Genomic DNA, 20597 nt, shown 5'->3' on the forward strand with positions numbered 1-20597 from the left:
TACTGAGGGCGAAGGTTTATACTTTTGTCAGGTTTACACTAGTGTTTATTGAGAGCGAGGGTTTATACTTTGTCAGGTTAACTCTATTGTTCATTGACAGTGAGTTTTATACTTTTGTCAGGTTTACACTATTGTTTATTGATAACGAGGGTTTATACTGATGTCAGGTTTACACTAGTGTTTATAAAATGAGGGGGTTATACCTTTGTCAAGTTTACACTAGTGTTTATTGAGAGCGAGGGTTTATACCGCTGACAGGGTTTACACTAGTGTTTATTGACTGAGAGGGGTTATACGTTTGTCAGTTTTACACTAGTGTTTATTGAGAGCGAGGGTTTAAACTTTTGTCAGGTTTACCGCAGTGTTTATTGAGAGCGAGGGTTTATACTTTTGTCAGGTTTACACTAGTGTTTATTGAGAGCGAGGGTCTATACTTTTGTCAGGTTTACACTAGTGTTTATTGAGAGCGAGGGTCTATACTTTTGTCAGGTTTACACTAGTGTTTATTGAGAGCGAGGGTCTATACTTTTGTCAGGTTTACACTAGTGTTTATTGAGAGCGAGGGTCTATACTTTTGTCAGGTTTACACTAGTGTTTATTGAGAGCGAGGGTTTATACTTTGGTCAGGTTTACACTATTTATTGAGAGCGAGGGTTAAAACCAGTGTTTATTGAGAGTTAGGGTTTATACTTTTGTCAATTATTACACTAGTGTTTATTGAGAGTGAGGGTTTATACTTTTGTCAATGATTATACTAGTGTTTATTGAAAGTGAGGGTTTATTCTTTTGTCAATGATTACACTAGTGTTTATTGAGAGTGAGGGTCTATACTTTTGTCAGGTTTAAACTAGTGTTTATTGAGAGTGAGGGTTTATACTTTTGTCAATGATTATACTAGTGTTTATTGAGAGTGAGGGTTTATACTTTAGTCAGGGCTTTAACTAGCGTTTATTGAGAGTGAGGGTTTATACTTTTGTCAGGTTCAAACTAGTGTTTATTGAGAGTGAGGGTTTATACTTTTGTCAGGTTAACACCAGTGTTTATTGAGAGTGAGGGTTTATACTTTTGTCAATGATTACACTAGTGTTAATTGAGAGTGAGGGTTTATACTTTTGTCAGGTTTAAACTAGTGTTTATTGAGAGTGAGGGTTTATAATTTTATCAGGTTTACACTAGTGTTTATTGAGCGTGAGGGTTTATACTTTTGTCAATGATTACACTAGTGTTTATTGAGAACGAGGGTTTATACTTTTGTCAGGTTTAAGCTAGTGTTTATTGAGAGCGAGGGTTTATACTTTTGTCAATGATTACACTAGTGTTTATTGAGAGCGAGGGTTTATACTTTTGTCAATGATTACACTAGTGTTTATTGAGAGTGAGGGTTTATACTTTTGTCAATGATTACACTAGTGTTTATTGAGAGTGAGGGTTTATACTTTTGTCAGGTTTAAGCTAGTGTTTATTGAGAGTGAGGGTTTATACTTTTGTCAATGATTACACTAGTGTTTATTGAGAGCGAGGGTTTATACTTTTGTCAATGATTACACTAGTCTTTATTGAGAGCGAGAGTTTATACTTTTGTCAAGTTTAAGCTAGTGTTTATTGAGAGTGAGGGTTTATAATTTTATCAGGTTTACACTAGTGTTTATTGAGAGTGAGGGTTTATACTTTTGTCAGGTTTACACTAGTGTTTATTGAGAGTGAGGGTTTATACTTTTGTCAGGTTTACACTAGTGTTTATTGAGAGTGAGGGTTTATACTTTTGTCAGGTTTACACTAGTGTTTATTGAGAGTGAGGGTTTATACTTTTGTCAGGTTTACACTAGTGTTTATTGAGAGTGAGGGTTTATACTTTTGTCAAGTTTAAGCTAGTGTTTATTGAGAGTGAGGGTTTATAATTTTATCAGGTTTACACTAGTGTTTATTGAGAGTGAGGGTTTATACTTCTGTCAGGTTTACACTAGTGTTTATTGAGAGTGAGGGTTTATACTTTACTAAGGATCAGTTTTATACATGTAGGTAGGAAGTAAATGGACTTGACAAATATTGGTTAGATTTATTCAACAATATGGCACAAACTGTGAGGGTACATACTTATATACAGGAAAAAACAGGAATGAAGAAACAAAGGATTTGTATCTAACACAAGAATTAAGAAACAAAGGATTTGTATCAAAAACAAGAATAAAGAAACAAAGACTTTGTATCAAACACAGGAATTTAGAAACAATTTAAGGATTTGCACCAAATATACATGTAAAATCATGGACAGATAATGAGCTCAGTACACTATTTAAATATTAATACAAAAGTTATGCTTATTCAAAAATGACACCATACCACATTGTTCATTAAAAACTACAGATTACAGTTATGTCCATGTAACCAGCAGGATTACAATCTATACATTTAAATTATGTTTTATAACAAAAGTTTTTACCCGTGATGAATGGTGCACTTCATTCACTGACTGAATTTAAAAATTATTTTCAAAACAATGAGAAAAATAAAAACAAAGATCTAATGTTCACATGATGTCAGGTTGAATTTCAGGCATACCACATGTATTGTCCTGCATTTCTTGGTGACGTATTACTATCCATATAAAACATGCAAGCAGACAGTAAAAGGTGCAATATTCCAGAATAACTGCTTTTGTACAAACTAGGCAGAAAACCCAAGACATACATGAGTAAAGAAGAGTTTTGAAGCAAGTGGCAGTTGCCACCGAAGGCTCTGTGTCAGGGTGACAAACTCAACTGAAAAAAAAATTGTTTTTAAATTTGTGAAACCTGTTATCTTTCATGTATTTCTTGGTATGAAAATGTGAATAACCATGTGCAAAATTGGTGTAACATTTTAACAAAGATTTCTAAGCTGTGTGTTAATCACTGGTAACAGGAAGTTAAATTAAAGTATATATTTGTATATCTTGAACAGCAGTATGATATTGCAAATGCCTATATTTATACTATAGACGAATGGACATTCTGGATTCTGGAATGTCATTTTTACTATCAATACGACAACACTTCATAACAATTTAAAAAATAAGGGTATGCATTTTCAACAATTTCCAATAGCTTGCATTTCAGTAAGTTTATGATTTACTTTTGACAACTCTATTGTGAAATGTTGCGAGTAGGTAACACAAACAAGAGATGTCACAAGAAATGACAAATAACCCTCATAGCAACTTTGTGGGGGCTGTGAAGTAATGATGTATTTTGGCTTCTTACGGCTGCATTCATCTGTAAGTATTATCTTGACTTTCTTTAGCTCATAGATGTGAAACACAACATACCATGGAACTTGACATGTCTTAGCAATAATGTTGCAATATCATAAAGCATTTATAAAATCAGTAAGTACTGAACAGCAAGCAGACCAAAGTGTTACAAAAACGCTTTCACTGACCATTATTTTAAGACCCCTTACAAGTATGCTTATGACTCTGAGTGTTAATTGAAATACCATAAATTGTGTTAAGTTAAAGTTATAAAGGAGGGGAGTATTAGATGAATGCCATACGACATCCTATTTACTATTTCGTTAAGTTAAAGTTATAAAGGAGGGGAGTATTAGATGAATGCCATACGACATCCTATTTACTATTTCGTTAAGTTAAAGTTATAAAGGAGGGGAGTATTAGATGAATGCCATACGACATCCTATTTACTATTTCGTTAAGTTAAAGTTATAAAGGAGGGGAGTATTAGATGAATGCCATACAACATCCTGTTTACTATTTCGTCAGAACAATATCTAAAATTTCACTGACCATTATTTTAAGACCCCTTACAAGTATGCTTATGACTCTGAGAAGTGTTAATTGAAATACCATAAATTGTGTTAAGTTAAAGTTATAAAGGAGGGGAGTATTAGATGAAAGCCATACACATCCTATTTACTATTTCGTCAGAACAATATCTAAAATAAACCAACAATATGGGATACATTCTTAACTGTAAGCACATCTATTTAGTGACTCACAAATTTTTTAATCATTTTCAATACATATTAGACAAAAAAATAATGTCTACCTTGACTGAATGAAGAACAAAAAAAAATACTGTATTAACTGTGCCCTAAAAAAAACAACTTTTGTGCAATAAAATTTGTCAACACCATTGTGACATGTGGGCACAACAAATTATAAACTACACAACAATTATTGTTGACACTGATTTTGAATACAATGGTCTCCATTACTGAAGGTAAAGTAAAATAATCAAATACCACTTATACGATCACGATTTAGCACTTTTGGAATGAATAGTGCAAGTAACAAGGCCTGAGAACACACCAATCTGTCTCCTGTTCATTCAGCACTCTACAAGTTCCCATACTTCTCATAGAGTGAGGACATTTCCTGGCCGGACTGCTTGAAACTTTTGAAGAACTTGTGAACTTGTGCTATGCAGGTCTCAAGCTGGAGTTTGGGAAAGTCACATGTGTAGTGAACTGTGCGCATGTCAATGGTATAATTGACCTTCTCCACGGCAACTCTCCACACACACAGAGCCAGCACAGATGGCGGGAACTGACATAATTCATAATCCTGTAAGGACAACTCCAGCGCACAACGAGACACATCACGCGCAGCCCTGTAAATGGAAAAGATTGGTTCAAAATGTCAAATGCTAAAAGTTTAACAACATATTTTTTTAATTCAACGTGTATTGGATACTGTTCACAGAGTAAAGGCATAAGAGGTCTTAAAATATCTTGCACAAGAATAATTCTATCATTTCCAGTCTGTGATCACAAAGAAATACATGGCATGTGGCAGCATCGATATTGTTGTTAAACCAGAGATGTTTGTTAAACATTATGCCCCACCTGAGCGCCATGTTGTCAGGAATATTTGGACAATTGAATGAAATATGCATTGACTAAAATGACAGCTAATTTGTCATTGTCATTGGATGCCTTTGAAACAGTTTTAAGATTATGACCATGCAGAGTGTAAAAATAGTAGGGACAGTTTTTAATCAAGTTCAGATGATGAATGATATTTGCAGAAAAAAAACACGCTTTTTGCGTTCAAGGTCACTGTGACCTTGACCTTTTACCTGATGGCCCCTAAAATCAATAGGGGTCATCCACTGGTCAGGACCAACCTCCAAGTCAAGTTTAAGGGTCATAGGTGCAGGCATTGTCAAGTTATTACATGGAGAACCTTTTCACATTCAAGGTCACTGTGACCTTGACCTTTGACCCAATGACAATTAAAATCGATAGGGGTCATCTACTAGTCAGGCAAAGCCTCCATGTAAAGTCTGATGACCATAGGTCTGGACATTGTTTAGTTATCACTCAGAGAAGCTTTGACAACCTTTTCATGTTCAAGGTCACTGTGACCTTGACCTTTAACCTGATGACCACTTTAATCCCTAGGGGTCATCCACTGGTAAGGACCAACCTCCAAGCCAAGTTAAAGGGCCATGGGTGCAGGCATCGTCAAGTTATCACATAGAAAACCTTTTAACATTCAAGGTCACTGTGACCTTGACCTTTAACGTAATGATTTTGACCCCTAAAATCAATAGGGGTCAGGCCAAGCATCCATGTAAAGTCTGATGACCATAGGTCCAGACATTGTTTAGTTATCACTCAGAGAAGCTTTGACAACCTTTTTATGTTCAAGGTCACTGTGACCTTGACCTTTTACCTGATGACTGCTTTAATCACTAGGGGTCATCCACTGGTTAGGACTAACCTCCAAGCCAAGTTAAAGGGCCATGTGTGCAGGCATTGTCAAGTTATCACATAGAAAACCTTTTAACATTCAAGGTCACTGTGACCTTGACCTTTAACCCGATGATTTTGATCCCTAAAATCAATAGGGGTCAGGCCAAGCATCCATGTAAAGTCTGATGACCATAGGTCCAGACATTGTTTAGTTATCACTTGGAGAAGCTTTGTCAACCTTTTCGCGTTCAAGGACACTGTAACCTTGATCTTTGACCCAATCACCCCTAAAATCAATAGGGGTCAACTACTGGTCAGGCCCAACCTCAAAGTCAAGTTTGATGACCATATGTCCAGGCACTGTTGACTTATCACTCGGACAACCTTTTCCCATTGAAGGTCACTGTGACCTTGACCTTTGACCCAGTTACCCCTAAAATCAATAGGGGTCATCTATTGGTCATGCTCAACCTTTATGTCAAGTTTGATGACCTTCAGTCCATGAATTGTTGAGATATCAATCGGACAAGCTTTGGTGTACTGACGGACTGACAGACCGACCTACCTACCTAGCAACTGACTGACATGTGCAAAGCAATATACACCCTCTTCTTTGAAGAGGGTAAAAAAATATACCCAAACTTCTTTCACAAACCAAAATTACTGATTAAAAGCCTTGAAATAACTAAAATGACTATTGGCATTACTTCAGACTATCAGTTAGCTCAGCGTCTCCAGTACAGGTTACAAGACTGAAAGATGCATAATACTCCAGAAACTGCAGCACTGTGGGAGCCATCAGGTCAAAACAGGTTGCCATCAACACAATCAGCTCAGACTGCTTCACCTGGGGGTAAAAAGTAACATCTGTATTAAGTGCTGGTTCTAGTACATATTAAGGCATGGACTACATTTTGCAATATTAATCTTAGCAAAATGCTCCTCTCATTCATTAATCAAAACATGATCGCAAACCACCTGAGATATTTTCAATTTGTATTGGTTCAACGACAATTTCAGGCAGTAGGTATCATCACTTTAGCGAGCTTCATTTGTCATTGCATGGTTCTTGCTTCGATTTGACTGACCAGTTGTGATGAAAGTCAATAACTGGGAATTGTTCAAGTAGGAAAATGAGCCTCACTCTTAAGTAGTAAGTTCCTTGTAATAAGTAAGCATACATCAATCTGTCACTGTTACTTGAAGTGCAAGGTTGTTGAGGCGAAAGATCTTGCACTTGATTCAAAATTCACTTGATTGTTTGTGGTGGAGCAAAAGCGGCAATCATTCAATGCTTCAAGCCCTGTAGTACATTTTGAACTGAATATGTCACAAATGGTAGTGTAAATCAATCTGCCTCAGTTGTTTCCTGATTCCTCATACAAGACCAAGTCCCAGTCTAGACATGATATGATGATAGCACATGTAACACATGAAACAGCAATAGCATTGCTATTCTCTTGTTAACAATTACAAAACAATGCATTAAAAAACAATGCATTTCAAATTAAACAGTATTTGAACTAAACAATTATCAATCAAGTCCCATCTGTATATTTCTTTCGATTATTTTTTTTTTATCTAGATCTAGCTTTTGTTTGCTTTTCCTAGTGTATTGCATTAGAGTACAGGCAGTTGTATTCCAGTCTTGGTGCATCAGATGGTAACAAGCATCAGAATGAAAAAGATATATTGAACCTGTTCTTGCATCAGATTGTAATGAGTATATTGAACCTGTTCTTGAATCATATTGTAATGGGTATATTGAACCTGTTCTGAGTATATTGAACCTGTTCTTGCATCATATTGTAATGAGTATATTAAACCTGTTCTTGAATCATATTGTAATAGGAATATTGAACCAGTGCTTGAATCATAGTGTAATGAGTATATTGAACCAGTTCTTGTATCCAATTGTAAGGGGTATATTGAACCAGTTCTTGCATCAGATTGTAAAGGGTATATTGAACCAGTTCTTGAATCATATGGTAAGGGGCATATTGAACCAGTTCTTGCATCAGATTGTAATGGGTATATTGAACCTGTTCTTGAATCAGATTGTAATTGGCATATTGAACCTGTTCTTGCATCAGATTGTAAAGGGTATATTGAACCAGTTCTTGCATCATATTGTAATAGGAATATTGAACCAGTTCTTGAATCTTATTGTAATGAGTATATTGAATCTGTTCTTGCATCAGATTGTAATGAGGAACCTGTTCTTGCATCAGATTGTAATGGGTATATTGAACCTGTTCTTGCATCAGATTGTAATGGGTATATTGAACCTGTTCTTGAATCAGAATATAATGGGTATATTGAACCTGTTCTTGAATCAGATTGTAATGGGCATATTGAACCAGTTCTTGCATCAGATTGTAATAAGCATATTGAACCAGTTCTTGCATCAGATTGTAATGGGCATATTGAACCAGTTCTTGAATCATGTTATAATGGGCATATTGAACCAGTTCTTGCATCATATTGTAAAGCGCATATTGAACCTGTTCTTGCATCAAATTGTAATGAGCATATTGAACCTGTTCTTGCATCGGATTGTAATGAGTATATTGAATCTGTTCTTGCATCAAATTGTAATGAGCATATTGAACCAGTTCTTGCATCAGATTGTAATGAGCATATTGAATCTGTTCTTGCATCATATTGTAATGAGCATATTGAACCTGTTCTTGCAACATATTGTAATGAGTATATTGAACCTGTTCTTGCATCAGATTGTATTGAGTATATTGAAACAGTTCTTGCATCATATTGTCATGAGTATATTGAACCTGTTCTTGAATCATATTGTAATGAGTATATTGAACCAGTTCTTGAATTATATTGTAATGAGTATATTGAACCTGTTCTTGCATTCGATTGTAATGAGTATATTGAACCTGTTCCTGCATCTACCTGTTCTTGAATCATATTGTAATGAGTATATTGAACCAGTTCTTGCATCAGATTGTAATGAGTATATTGAACCAGTTCTTGAGTCATATCGTAATGAGTATATTGAACCTGTTCTTGCATCAGATTGTAATGAGTATATTGAACCAGTTCTTGCATCAGATTGTAATGAGTATATTGAATCTGTTCTTGCATCAAATTGTAATGAGCATATTGAACCAGTTCTTGCATCAGATTGTAATGAGCATATTGAATCTGTTCTTGCATCATATTGTAATGAGCATATTGAACCTGTTCTTGCATCATATTGTAATGAGTATATTGAACCTGTTCTTGCATCAGATTGTATTGAGTATATTGAACCAGTTCTTGCATCATATTGTAATGAGTATATTGAACCTGTTCTTGAATCATATTGTAATGAGTATATTGAACCAGTTCTTGAATCATATTGTAATAAGTATATTGAACCTGTTCTTGCATCAGATTATAATGTGGATTTGAACCTGTTCTTGAATCATATTGTAATGAGTATATTGAACCAGTTCTTGCATCAGATTGTAATGAGTATATTGAACCAGTTCTTGAGTCATAGTGTAATGAGTATATTGAACCTGTTCTTGCATCAGATTGTAATGAGTATATTGAACCAGTTCTTGCATCATTTGATGAGTATTTTGAACATGTTCTTGAATCATATTGTAATGAGTATATTGAACCTGTTCTTGAATCATATTGTAATGAGTATATTGAACCTGTTCTTGCATCAGACTGTAATGAGTATATTGAATCTGTTCTTGCATCAACCTGTTTTTGAATCATATTGTAATGAGTATATTGAACCAGTTCTTGCATCAGATTGTAATGAGTATATTGAACCAGTTCTTGAGTCATATTGTAATGAGTATATTGAACCTGTTCTTGCATCAGATTGTAATGAGTATATTGAACCAGTTCTTGCATCAGATTGTAATGAGTATATTGAACCTGTTCTTGAATCATATTGTAATGGGCATATTGAACCTGTTCTTGCATCAGATTGTAATGTGGATATTGAACCTGTTCTTGAATCATATTGTAATGAGTATATTGAACCTGTTCTTGCATCAGATTGTAATGAGTATATTGAACCTGTACTTGAATCATATTGTAATAGGAATATTGAACCAGTGCTTGAATCATATTGTAATGAGGATATTGAACCAGTTCTTGCATCAGATTGTAATGAGTATATTGAACCTGTACTTGAATCATATTGTAATAGGAATATTGAACCAGTGCTTGAATCATATTGTAATGAGTATATTGAACCAGTTCTTGCATCAGATTGTAATGAGTATATTGAACTTGTTCTTGCATCAGATTGTAATGAGTATATTGAACCTGTTCTTGCATCAGATTGTAATGAGTGTATTGAAACTGTTCTTGCATCAGATTGTAATGGGCATATTAAACCTGTTCTTGCATCAATTGTAACAGGCCTATTGAACCTTTTCTGGCATCAGATTGTACCAAAGATATTGACCCTGTTCTTGTATAAAATTGTACCAAGCATATTGAATCTGTTCTTGCATCAATTGTAACAATTGTAACAAGCGTATTGAACCTGTTCTTGCATCAATTGTAACAAGCATATTGAACCTGTTCTTGCATCAATTGTAACAAGCATATTGAACCTGTTCTTGCATCAATTGTAACAAGCGTATTGAACCTGTTCTTGCATCAATTGTAACAAGCGTATTGAACCTGTTCTTGCATCAATTGTAACAAGGGTATTGAACCTGTTCTTGCATCAATTTTAACAAGGGTATTGAACCTGTTCTTGCAACAATTGTCACAAGCGTTTTGAACCTGTTCTTGCATCAATTGTAAAAGGGTATTGAACCTGTTGTTGCATCAGATTGTTACAAGCTAATTGAACCTGTGCTCTGTCATGGTTTACTTTGCACTTCTTGAGGAGTTCATTGATCTTCGGTGGACAACTCTCATTCTGAAACAAACATGACCCCCAGGTTAGATAGGGTACACAAATGAAAAACAGTTCAGATTCATTGTATTCATCATTCTACCTACTAAATTCACTTATAACAGGCAGCAACAATGTTTATTAAAGGCCAGGTCTCTAACACTAATGCTCATCTGAACATATCAGTCAAACAATAGGCAAAACTCAAAAACATTAACAATAATTAATTGATTTCAACCCTAAAAAAACAAATTATATATTTTTTTAGTTAAAATGGGGAAGCCTTTCAACTTTAAAAACACAAGTGAATACAATAACGATGTAATATGTGCCTCTCAAAAGCAATAAAAAAATCAAATTAAAAAGTTGATAAGAACCGCAGTGTGACAAAACCAGGTATTTAATGAATAGCAGAAGAGATTCAGTTTCAACTGCTTTCTTCTATTTTTTGAAGCAGTGAACTTGATCCTATGGGTCCCAAACACAATCCCATCAAAGTCCTCCATAAACACTTCCTACATATCAACTTTAAAAACACAAGTGAATACAATAACGATGTAATATGTGCCTGTCAAAGCAATAAAAAAATCAAATAAAAAAGTTAATAAGAACCGCGATGTGACAAAACCAGGTATTTAATGACTAGCAGAAGATATTCAGTTTCAACTGCTTTCCTCTATTTTTTGTAGCAGTGACCTTGATCCTAGGGCTCCAAAACACAATCCCATCAAAGTCCTTCATAAACACTTCCTTCATATCAAATTTGGTCACAGTATGTCAACCATAACTAAAGTTAGTAATCTAATTTTAGTAACAGCGACCTTAACCCTAGGGGGCCAAAAGGCAATCCAATGAAAGCTCTGCATAAACTTGTTCTATATACCAAGTTTGGTCACACTATGTCAGCCCTTACTTGAGTTATTCAGTACTTACCATATTTCTATTTTTAGCAACAGTGACCTTGACCTAGACCATAACTCTCGGGCCCAAAACACAATCTCAAGAAAGGTCTCTATAAACTAGCTAAAACTATTCGATACATAAGGTGCATTTGACACTGCCCTCCCACCAGCCAGCACAAACAATGACGCAAGTCATTCTAATGAATAGTTTTTCCTTTATGAAAACCTGGTTATATTAAGAATATAAAAATGTGCATGTCAAAAGAAATTTAAAGAAAAAAATCAATCAAGGGCCATAATTTGTCTTTAGGGTTGAAATGGAGTTGTGTGACCTTATTGTAAGATGGTCGTCATTATTTGTGCGAAGTATTAACTGCAATGAATGAAAAGTATAGAAGTTTTTATTAAAATCCCAACTTGCCTGAATACTTTAACCTGCCCTCAAACTTTAACCTAAGTTTCTAAGTCATTCAAGGGCCATTACTTGTATTAAGAATATTATGGAGTTATGTAACCTCATTGCGTGATGGTCCTGAACAACTGTGTGAAGTATTAAGTCCATTAAATGAAGGTCATAGAAGTCATTAATAAATATCCCAACCTGCCCTAAAACTTTAACCTAAGTTCCATAGTCAATCAGGGGCCATAATTTGTATAAGGGATATTATGGAGTTATCTAACCTCATTATGTGATGGCCCTGAACAACTGTGTGAAGTATTAAGTGAAATGAATGAAGGGTATTGAAGTTATAAGTGATAATCCCAACTTGCCCTTAAATTTTAACCTAAGTTCCTAAGTCAATCAGGGGCCATAACTTGTATAAAAGATAATATGGAGTTATCTAACCTCATTATGTGATGACCCTGAACAACTGTGTGAAGTATTGAGTGAAATGAATAAAGGGTATAGAAGTAATAAATAAATATCCCAACCTGCCCAAAAACTTAAACCTAAGTTCCATAGTCTGAATCAGGAGCCATTATTTGTATAAAGGATAATATGGAGTTATCTAACCTCATCATGTGATGGCTCAGACTGAACAACTGTGTGAAGTATTAAGTGAATTGAATTAGTGGTAATGAAGTTATAGAGTGAAAATCCCAACTTGCCCTTAAACTTTAACCGGACGCTGACGCTGGGGCGAGTAGTTAAGCCCTCCTTATTCTTCGAATAGTCAAGCTAAAAATAGCTGAAATGAAGTGCATCATTTCCTTATTGGCAACTTACCACTTGTGCATAAAGTTTCATTAACATAACATTCATACTAGACAAATGAAGATATTCAAATCATTTGTGTTAACAATGAAACCACATCTTTTGTGCGAATAAACACCAAATCGACATGCATAATCTTCCAATGACCGATTGTTTCATAAATGAAGCTTGTACTCTATTTGAGGTATACCAAAGTCAAGACAAAATTGTTGTTGTGTCATATCGTAGTTATTTTATATGTTCATTGCCAAAGCAACCATATTTTTCTCCGAAAAAAAATGCCTTTAATAATTTCATTTTGGCCCTCTATCTTCACTAAGTTTCATACTCTCTGTCAATGCAGCGAACAGGCTTTCCACACAAGTTGGTGAACCTGTAGTACTTTTCAGTGAAACCAGATGCGAACTTATATATTTAAATGATATTGCAGTGACTCCAGCCATGTACCTGTTTACAAGCGACAAGAAGACTTGCGATAACCACCAGCTCAAGGCATTCACTTGAAACCTCCATCTCAGTAAGCACTCGGTCGAACACATGTACGGCAAGGTAAAGCGTGTCCTGGCATAGAGCAAAATCATGATGCATCGCCGTCAGCCATTTGATCAGCTTCTTTCGGATGTCAGGGCTTATCTGAAAGTATGAAAAATCCAGTGTTTATGAATAAATAAAAACAAGAGGGCCACAATGACTCTAAATTTTTCAACTGAATTAAAATCTGTGATCTTCTCAAAGCTGAAGACATGGTCCAAATTTTAAAACTGTAGCTTCAAAAATAAGAAAGTAGGGCAGAAGGTCACCAGACAATGTCAATATTGATATTTGTTTTCAAAACTCTGCACATGTTCTAAATTCCATTACAGTAGCTTCAAAAATTAAAACGTAGGTTAAAAAGATACAATCAAGGTCATCAAAGCACAGCATTTATATTTATTTTCAAAACAGTAAACATGGTTGAAATTGCAGCTTAAAAAAAAACAAAACAGAACAGGTCAAAAGGTCATCATCCAAGGACAACATTAATATAAAGTTACAAAAATGTACTAGTAGTCCAAATTTCATAGCTGTAGCTTCAAAAATGAGAAAGTAGGTCAAAAGGTCACATTGGTAATCAGAGGACAACATTGACATTTGTTTTCAAAACTCTACACATGGGCAATTGTTCATTGCTGTAGCTTCAAAAATATGAAAGTAGGTCAAAAAGTCACAGTCAAGGTCATCCAAGCACAACATTGGTATTTGTTTTCAAAATTGTTGACATCCTCCAAAAATCATTTCTGTAGCTTCATAAAGGAAAGAAAGTAGGTCAGGTCACAGTCAACAGGAACCGGGGACAACGTTAATATTTGTTTTCAAAACTCTTCACATGTTCCAAATTTCTTTGCTGAAGCTTCAAAAATATGAAAGTAGGTCAAAAGGTCACAGTCAATGTCATACAGGCACAGCATTGATATTTGTTTTCAAAATTGTGGACATATTCCAACTTTCATTGCTGTAGCTTCAAAGATAAGAAAGAATGTCAAAAGAGATGGAACTAGCTTCATAACCACAGGAAAATTGTTTGAAAAATCTTGGTATGGGACCACTATATGATGCTAGATACAATTTATTAAAGGTCAAGGCATAGCCGTTTCTAACAGTAAGATTATCAATTATTTCCTATAACAGTATACAAAAAACTTTAGAGCATGGCCAGGTTTGACCACAGGTATAATTTGATGTTCACAAGCAATTGTGTTGGTTTGAACAATATTTACTGTACACAAGTACATTTAGATAATACAGAAATTACATACATGATATTAGTGTTTGAACTTACACAAACAACGAACAATGCACCATCCAATGAAATGAACAAACTGCCTAGGTAACAAGGACATGAAAGAGCTGCACACAGATCAGACAAGAATAAAATTCAACCTTTAACACTCACAACATATTTTCCCTTCATTATACATGAATTAAATTCATGTTTATATTAGATGTAATATGTATCCATGCAAGTTATCAAGTTATTGTGAAAGAAGGAGTGTATGCTCGATTGCTCGATCAGGAGTTTGAACCCCAAACCTTTCGACCTGCAGCCAACACCACAACCACATTGCCATAAAAACTAGCTCAACAACGAGGCTGCTGGAAGTGCCCTATAAGGCTGACACTAGAAGATTTTAACAAAACAATGGTCTAGTTCAATGGAAGGTCTGACTGTTAAAATAATTACTGAGTAAAACAAAAAATCTACTAGAAAGTAAAGAAATATGAAATTAACTTTAACCTTAGCGACTATTTTTAAGAATTCATAAAAATATCAAATATATTCCCTTGTTTCTAAAAAAAGATAATGATGTAAGTAATCTTCAAGGGAGCCAATATAGCAAAATTTGCTCCAAGGGTAAACTATCAGATTTTAACAGCATCTGTTTATAGCAAACTTGTAACCCACAGGGTGGGCCCAGTTTTGACCCAAGGGCATCATTTGAACTATTTGGTAAACAACCACTAGACAATGTTACACGCAAAATATCTAACATAAGCTCTAGGCCTAATGGTTTCGTCAAGAAGAGTTGTATAGTTTTGTTGTTGTTTTTTCCTTTAGGTTGACATGGCAACCAGATTTTTATGTGGAATTAATTTCTTTGAACAATTTCGAAAGAGCACAACACAAGGAACATCATTTTAAAGTGTCTTAAAAAGTGTCCAAGCGGTTTAGGAGGAGATGATGATAACAAGAAATTGTTGACACTGGACGGCGAACGCCGGACATAGATTGATCACAATAGCTCACCCTGAGCACTTTGTGACATTCATGAGACGGCTCGTGCGACCGGTTGCACCCGAAATATGACGATTGTTTCAATGCATTATTTTTCTTCAATGTTATAAATCGTATGTTACCTCCGGTTGGTTTCTAAGACACCTCTCAATACGGTATTTACTCTCAATATTGAGTCGGTGGGCGAAGATGTCGTCCACGTAATCCTCGAACCCGTAATGCTCCTGGCCGGTAAACGAGCACTGCGCATCTTTGACCCTGCGCGTGGACGGGAACTCCCACATATCCTCAAGACGGCGGAGGTCAACACTGGGAGAAACTGATTCCTGGAGCCCGGAATCGCACAGGGAAACGCTGCCCGGTGCCATAATGGGCGTGGTCTGTCGCGACCAGTTCAGTCTGACCTGAAATATGAGGAAACGAACTAATGCAACTACACTTTATTCGGTTGACCATTTACACATAACGAATGTCCGAGTTTTATATTTCCGTACTTAGTGTTTTGCATAAATAGACATTCAATTGTAATTCGATGTTATCCCGAAAATGGACGACATGTCTTAGGTTACCTTCGGTTGGTTTTTCAGACAGCTCTCCAAATAGTATTTTTTCTCAATATTGAGAAAGAGTGTGGAAATATCTTGCACATTATCCTCGTGCTCGCCAGGCTCCTGGTCGTCGCACGAGCACTGCGCATCTGTGATCTTTTGCGTGGACGGCCATTCCCCGACGTCCTCAAGACAGCGAAGGTCAACATCGTTATCATTGGATTCCTGGATCTCGGAGTCGCACAGGGGAACGCTGTCCGGTGCTGTGGTGGACGTGGTCTGTAGTGACTGGTCCTGGCTGACCTGAAACATGAGCATACAAAGAAATGCGTCAGTTGCTATTGTTCAGTTAATTTGATCAAAACATTATACATGACGACTCTCGAATGTTTCCGTTCTCAGTTTGTTGACGCAAAAAATGTAAATGCACTTTATTTTGTTTTGTTAGTATTTTTATAGTAAAGTACAATAAATCCCATACGCATTTGAGTTCAATGTTCTGAGCAACATGCCTGCGAAGAACGAAAGCATGTAGTCAATTTTTCATACTTTCTTATAAAGAGTATTCAAGTATACATCCTTTACATTTCTTACAGTAAGGTTGCAGTTTCATGATTATGAGTTGTTTAATATGTAAGTATTTTAACCAATCAAACAGTTTTAACGGAAAACATTGTAGTTACCTCCCTTGTTGAAGACAGTCGTCTGTAGCATCATAGAAACCTTGTCTTGTGGCAATATTTAGAATGCTAATTAACTATTTCTCGTTTCAAATGTCACCATAAAAAGTTTTCGCGCACCTTTCAAGAAATAATGCTCCACTCTCATCAGAACTATTTAAAGACCGATTTGACTATTAACATAATCTGAATCACTGCGATATATCCATGACAACCACGAATTATCAAATATCCATACGCATTTATTTTCACTACGCACAAAAGGATTCCAGCAAAAAATACATTTTTACTTAACTTTGTTTAACTGAGGTGGGAGAAAAAGCATCTACTATAGCCGCTCGTGTAAGATAGGTTCATCCCGACCCTCGCGCAGGGTGTTTTGCCGAAACTCGGTAAACCACGTTTCCGGAAAACACTCTAAGCTCGGGTCGGGATGAACCTATATTACAGTTGGCCATGAAAGATACTTATAATCTTAATCATTAATTTTATTTTCTTAGCCATTATACATTTATTCTTGTATTATGCCTACAACGTATCTTATGCATTATGAGTTTATGTATATGACATTATTCACTAGCGGATTGTTTATTTATTATTGTTTTGTTTTGCATGGGGGTGGGGGCTAACCCGGCGCGCACCCCCACTTAACGTCGAAGTTTAGTTTTTATTCAATATGGTGGGAAAAGGTAATGAAATACGCTAAAATGCACCGTTTCAGACCACAACTTGTTAAATAAAAATCTTGCGGGAGTAGCATGAAATCCGACATGCAAATATGTTACGTATTTAAAAAGGGAGTGCCCCTAAGTTACGCCCCCCTCTAATGTCAATTGCTGGATCCACCCCTGCTAATGTCAGGTTCACAACTAATTGAACAGGCTCAAGATTGGCAAATCAAAAACATGCATATAAACATGTAGTTAAAAGATATACATGTCGTAAACGACATAAGAATTTAAACACAATGCACACAAAAGCCGAGACAATATATCAGGCAGTTCAGATTAAAAGTAGTTTTTATTCTGTCACTGCCCCGATAGTTTGAGCTCTACAGTCTACGTGTAATATAACAAAACAAGTTCAAATATACACCCATGTTTGTATAATGTACATGTTCAACGCGCAGTCCGGGCACTTACCTCGGTCAGGGTCTCGGTCTGGGACGGACTGTCTATTCCTTCATCATCTTCTTCTTTAGCATGTGTGGTATCGTCCACTAGGCAAAATGAAGAGTTTCCCCGCAACACCGAACCCATGGTGGTGAATATTTTCAATACACAAGCTTACTTTTTTCCGATGGTTTACATCTATTTTCGGAAGTCGAGTAGGTGCAACTCGCGAAGTACACGATATGTCAGGAACTTGTTTACAAAATATGGACTAATCCAAGATGGGTGATGTCGAAATTAGTATCTTCAAACGGAAGTGACTTTGCATTTATTCTGTGAATGCACAAGTTCTTAATTTTGAATATTATCAACATCCCGCTGACCATCGTGGTGTATTTGCGATAAACAATACGTGTCCGGGAAAATATCATCAGTTGCAGAAAGTTTTATTCCCTAATACCCCACCACGGGTAATGAACCGGGTCTGATTGACACTGCCCGGTCTCTCACTTACAGGTGAGTCAAATTGCGTGATTACGTCATCTACATATATTATAAACATAACAGATACTCAAAAATTAAGGTTACATTCCTCATTAAAAAGTATTTAGAAGTAACCTAGTAAAAAAATAATATATATTATATAATAATTAAATTTGTAGAAGGACGCGTAGTATAATATTTGTCGAGTAGATGTATGAAAATCTGTATTAAAATATAATACAAAACAACAATAAAAATGAAAAATACAATTTGCAATACAAACGTCACGCCCATATAATATGGCATATAATGCCAAGAAATAGAAGCAATTAAATATATACAAACAGGGTTTTTTTTTTCTATAGATAGTGTATAAAATAAAATTACTCACCAGGCTGTAACACAGTATAACAACTATTTAAAAAAAAATGTATTTCTTCCATTTACATGTTTATTGGTTAACGAAGACGAAAAACAAAATGTAGGTAAAGCAGACACAACTTTGTAGAAAAACAATGAATTAGAAAATATATGAAGTGAATCCGGACTATTAACGGTAAATTCTCGACCAATGGAACTGTAAGTTAGATATAAAATCACCACGTGCATACACATAAGAAGAATGAAGTTTACATGGACAAAACGAGTGAAAATTACGAAATGGACTGTCGAGGTTGGATTGGCCTGTATGCATAATATACTTAAAAGCAATCAATCATTATGCATGTTGCCATGGCTATGTAAACCATATATTCTAGCTGGGACACACTATCCACGGCACGAAAAATAAGTTTTAACATGGACAGAAAATTATAATCATAGATGTTACTTTTTAAACTTGTTTTCATCCAAACAGTTTATATGATAGTACAACGTTTAAGAATTGCATTCCATGGATGCATAAATCTGGTTGACATGGCAACCGAAAAGAGCAATTTAAACTCATCATAATTTTCTAAAATGCTCCTCGTTGCATTGTGTCGATTGTCCGCGTCCGAATATTGTCAAAGTTTTTAGATTCTGCGCACATATTTTGGTCCAAACAGTGAAAAGTACATCAATATTTGGAAGGCCTGGCTTCTTGTGTGCGTTTTTTTTTTCAGAAAAGCTCGCCAAATTCTATGTAAACGTTATTTCGGAAATAACGTCGTTAAAACTGCGTCCCAGCCCTGTGCGCGGATACGTGTGGTTTTTAATTGAGAGCGGGCTAAAATTTCAAAGCAGAGAACAATATTAAAATGTTATTTTATTGTTTGAAACAGTGAATTATTTTGTTTTAATCCACTTATAAATTTCTATAAAAAGGAGAGCATTTGCGCTCTGAATGCGGAAAGAAGCAAGGAATTCATATCAATGTGTATACTCTCCCGCACACCCCGACAGGCCCACCCCGACATTCTAAAGTAATTGCATGGATAATCCCTTTACACGTGCATATAAAATTAAAAGATCATTCTTCAAATTCAATAGATGTACTTTAAATACATTATTTTGCTAATATTGTCAGGGACCATGTCTTAAATGTACTCGCTCATGTTTTCGGACCTCAAATAAGTTTTCCTGATAATGCATCTGAAAAAATACTCATTACTCTCTATGAAATCAAAATTGCAGAACAAATAAATTAAAGAATAAGAAAAGGTATTTCGGTTTTAGTGGGATGCCAAACACACGCAATTAAAAAAAGTAAACGGGCTCCTTAACCACTAAGCCACCAGGAATAAAACAAAGTTCTGGATATCAGTACTAAGATTACATCACGTGATAATGTCAATCCGACAACACTTAACAATGAAATCACTGGAACCCGCTATTAAAGTGACACTCTTATTCAAAATCATTACATACACATGTATAAAAATAATTCAATTTGACTGACTAACCTTTAACTACTTACTAAATAATGCATTTATGGAAAGTATTAATTACTGATTACAAGATTGTAACCGTGTATTCGATAGCAGAAATCACAAAAATATTAAATGATTGGTGAATGCTAAAAGATTTACTGTGGTCTATTATAGTCTTATAAGGTAGAAATACCGTGTTTTATGCTCATTTCTTTCAAATTAAACTCGGTATCCTTCATAATACCCATTGTTTTTTATATTTATTCATCCTTTTTGGAATATTAAAACAATATTATTAATTTCAGTAAATCTTATTTGGGAGTAAGAGTGCGTCTTTAACGGTATTGAAAATTGTGGTCTTCAAAGATGATATTTGAGCAATTATCAACATTTGCTACAGGCTTCCAGCTTAGGTTAGTTTTAACACTAAGATTTGCCATACTTTGTTGCGTAACCAAAA

General features: G+C 35.4%; 1 protein-coding gene across 1 annotated transcript; it reads right to left on the bottom strand.

Annotated features, from left to right (window-relative positions):
- Positions 1-4333: 4333 nt before the first annotated feature.
- On the bottom strand, positions 4334-17951 carry LOC128223477 (cyclin-O protein B-like). Its single transcript, XM_052932757.1, has 6 exons — positions 17835-17951; positions 16034-16315; positions 15587-15868; positions 13139-13324; positions 6402-6541; positions 4334-4607 (listed from the first exon to the last, which is right to left on the bottom strand). The coding sequence occupies exons 1-6, from the start codon at positions 17949-17951 to the stop codon at positions 4334-4336; spliced, it is 1281 nt and encodes a 426-aa protein (XP_052788717.1).
- Positions 17952-20597: the final 2646 nt, after the last annotated feature.

This window comes from Mya arenaria, chromosome 17, assembly GCF_026914265.1.
Source record: "Mya arenaria isolate MELC-2E11 chromosome 17, ASM2691426v1".
Taxonomy (NCBI): domain Eukaryota; kingdom Metazoa; phylum Mollusca; class Bivalvia; order Myida; family Myidae; genus Mya; species Mya arenaria.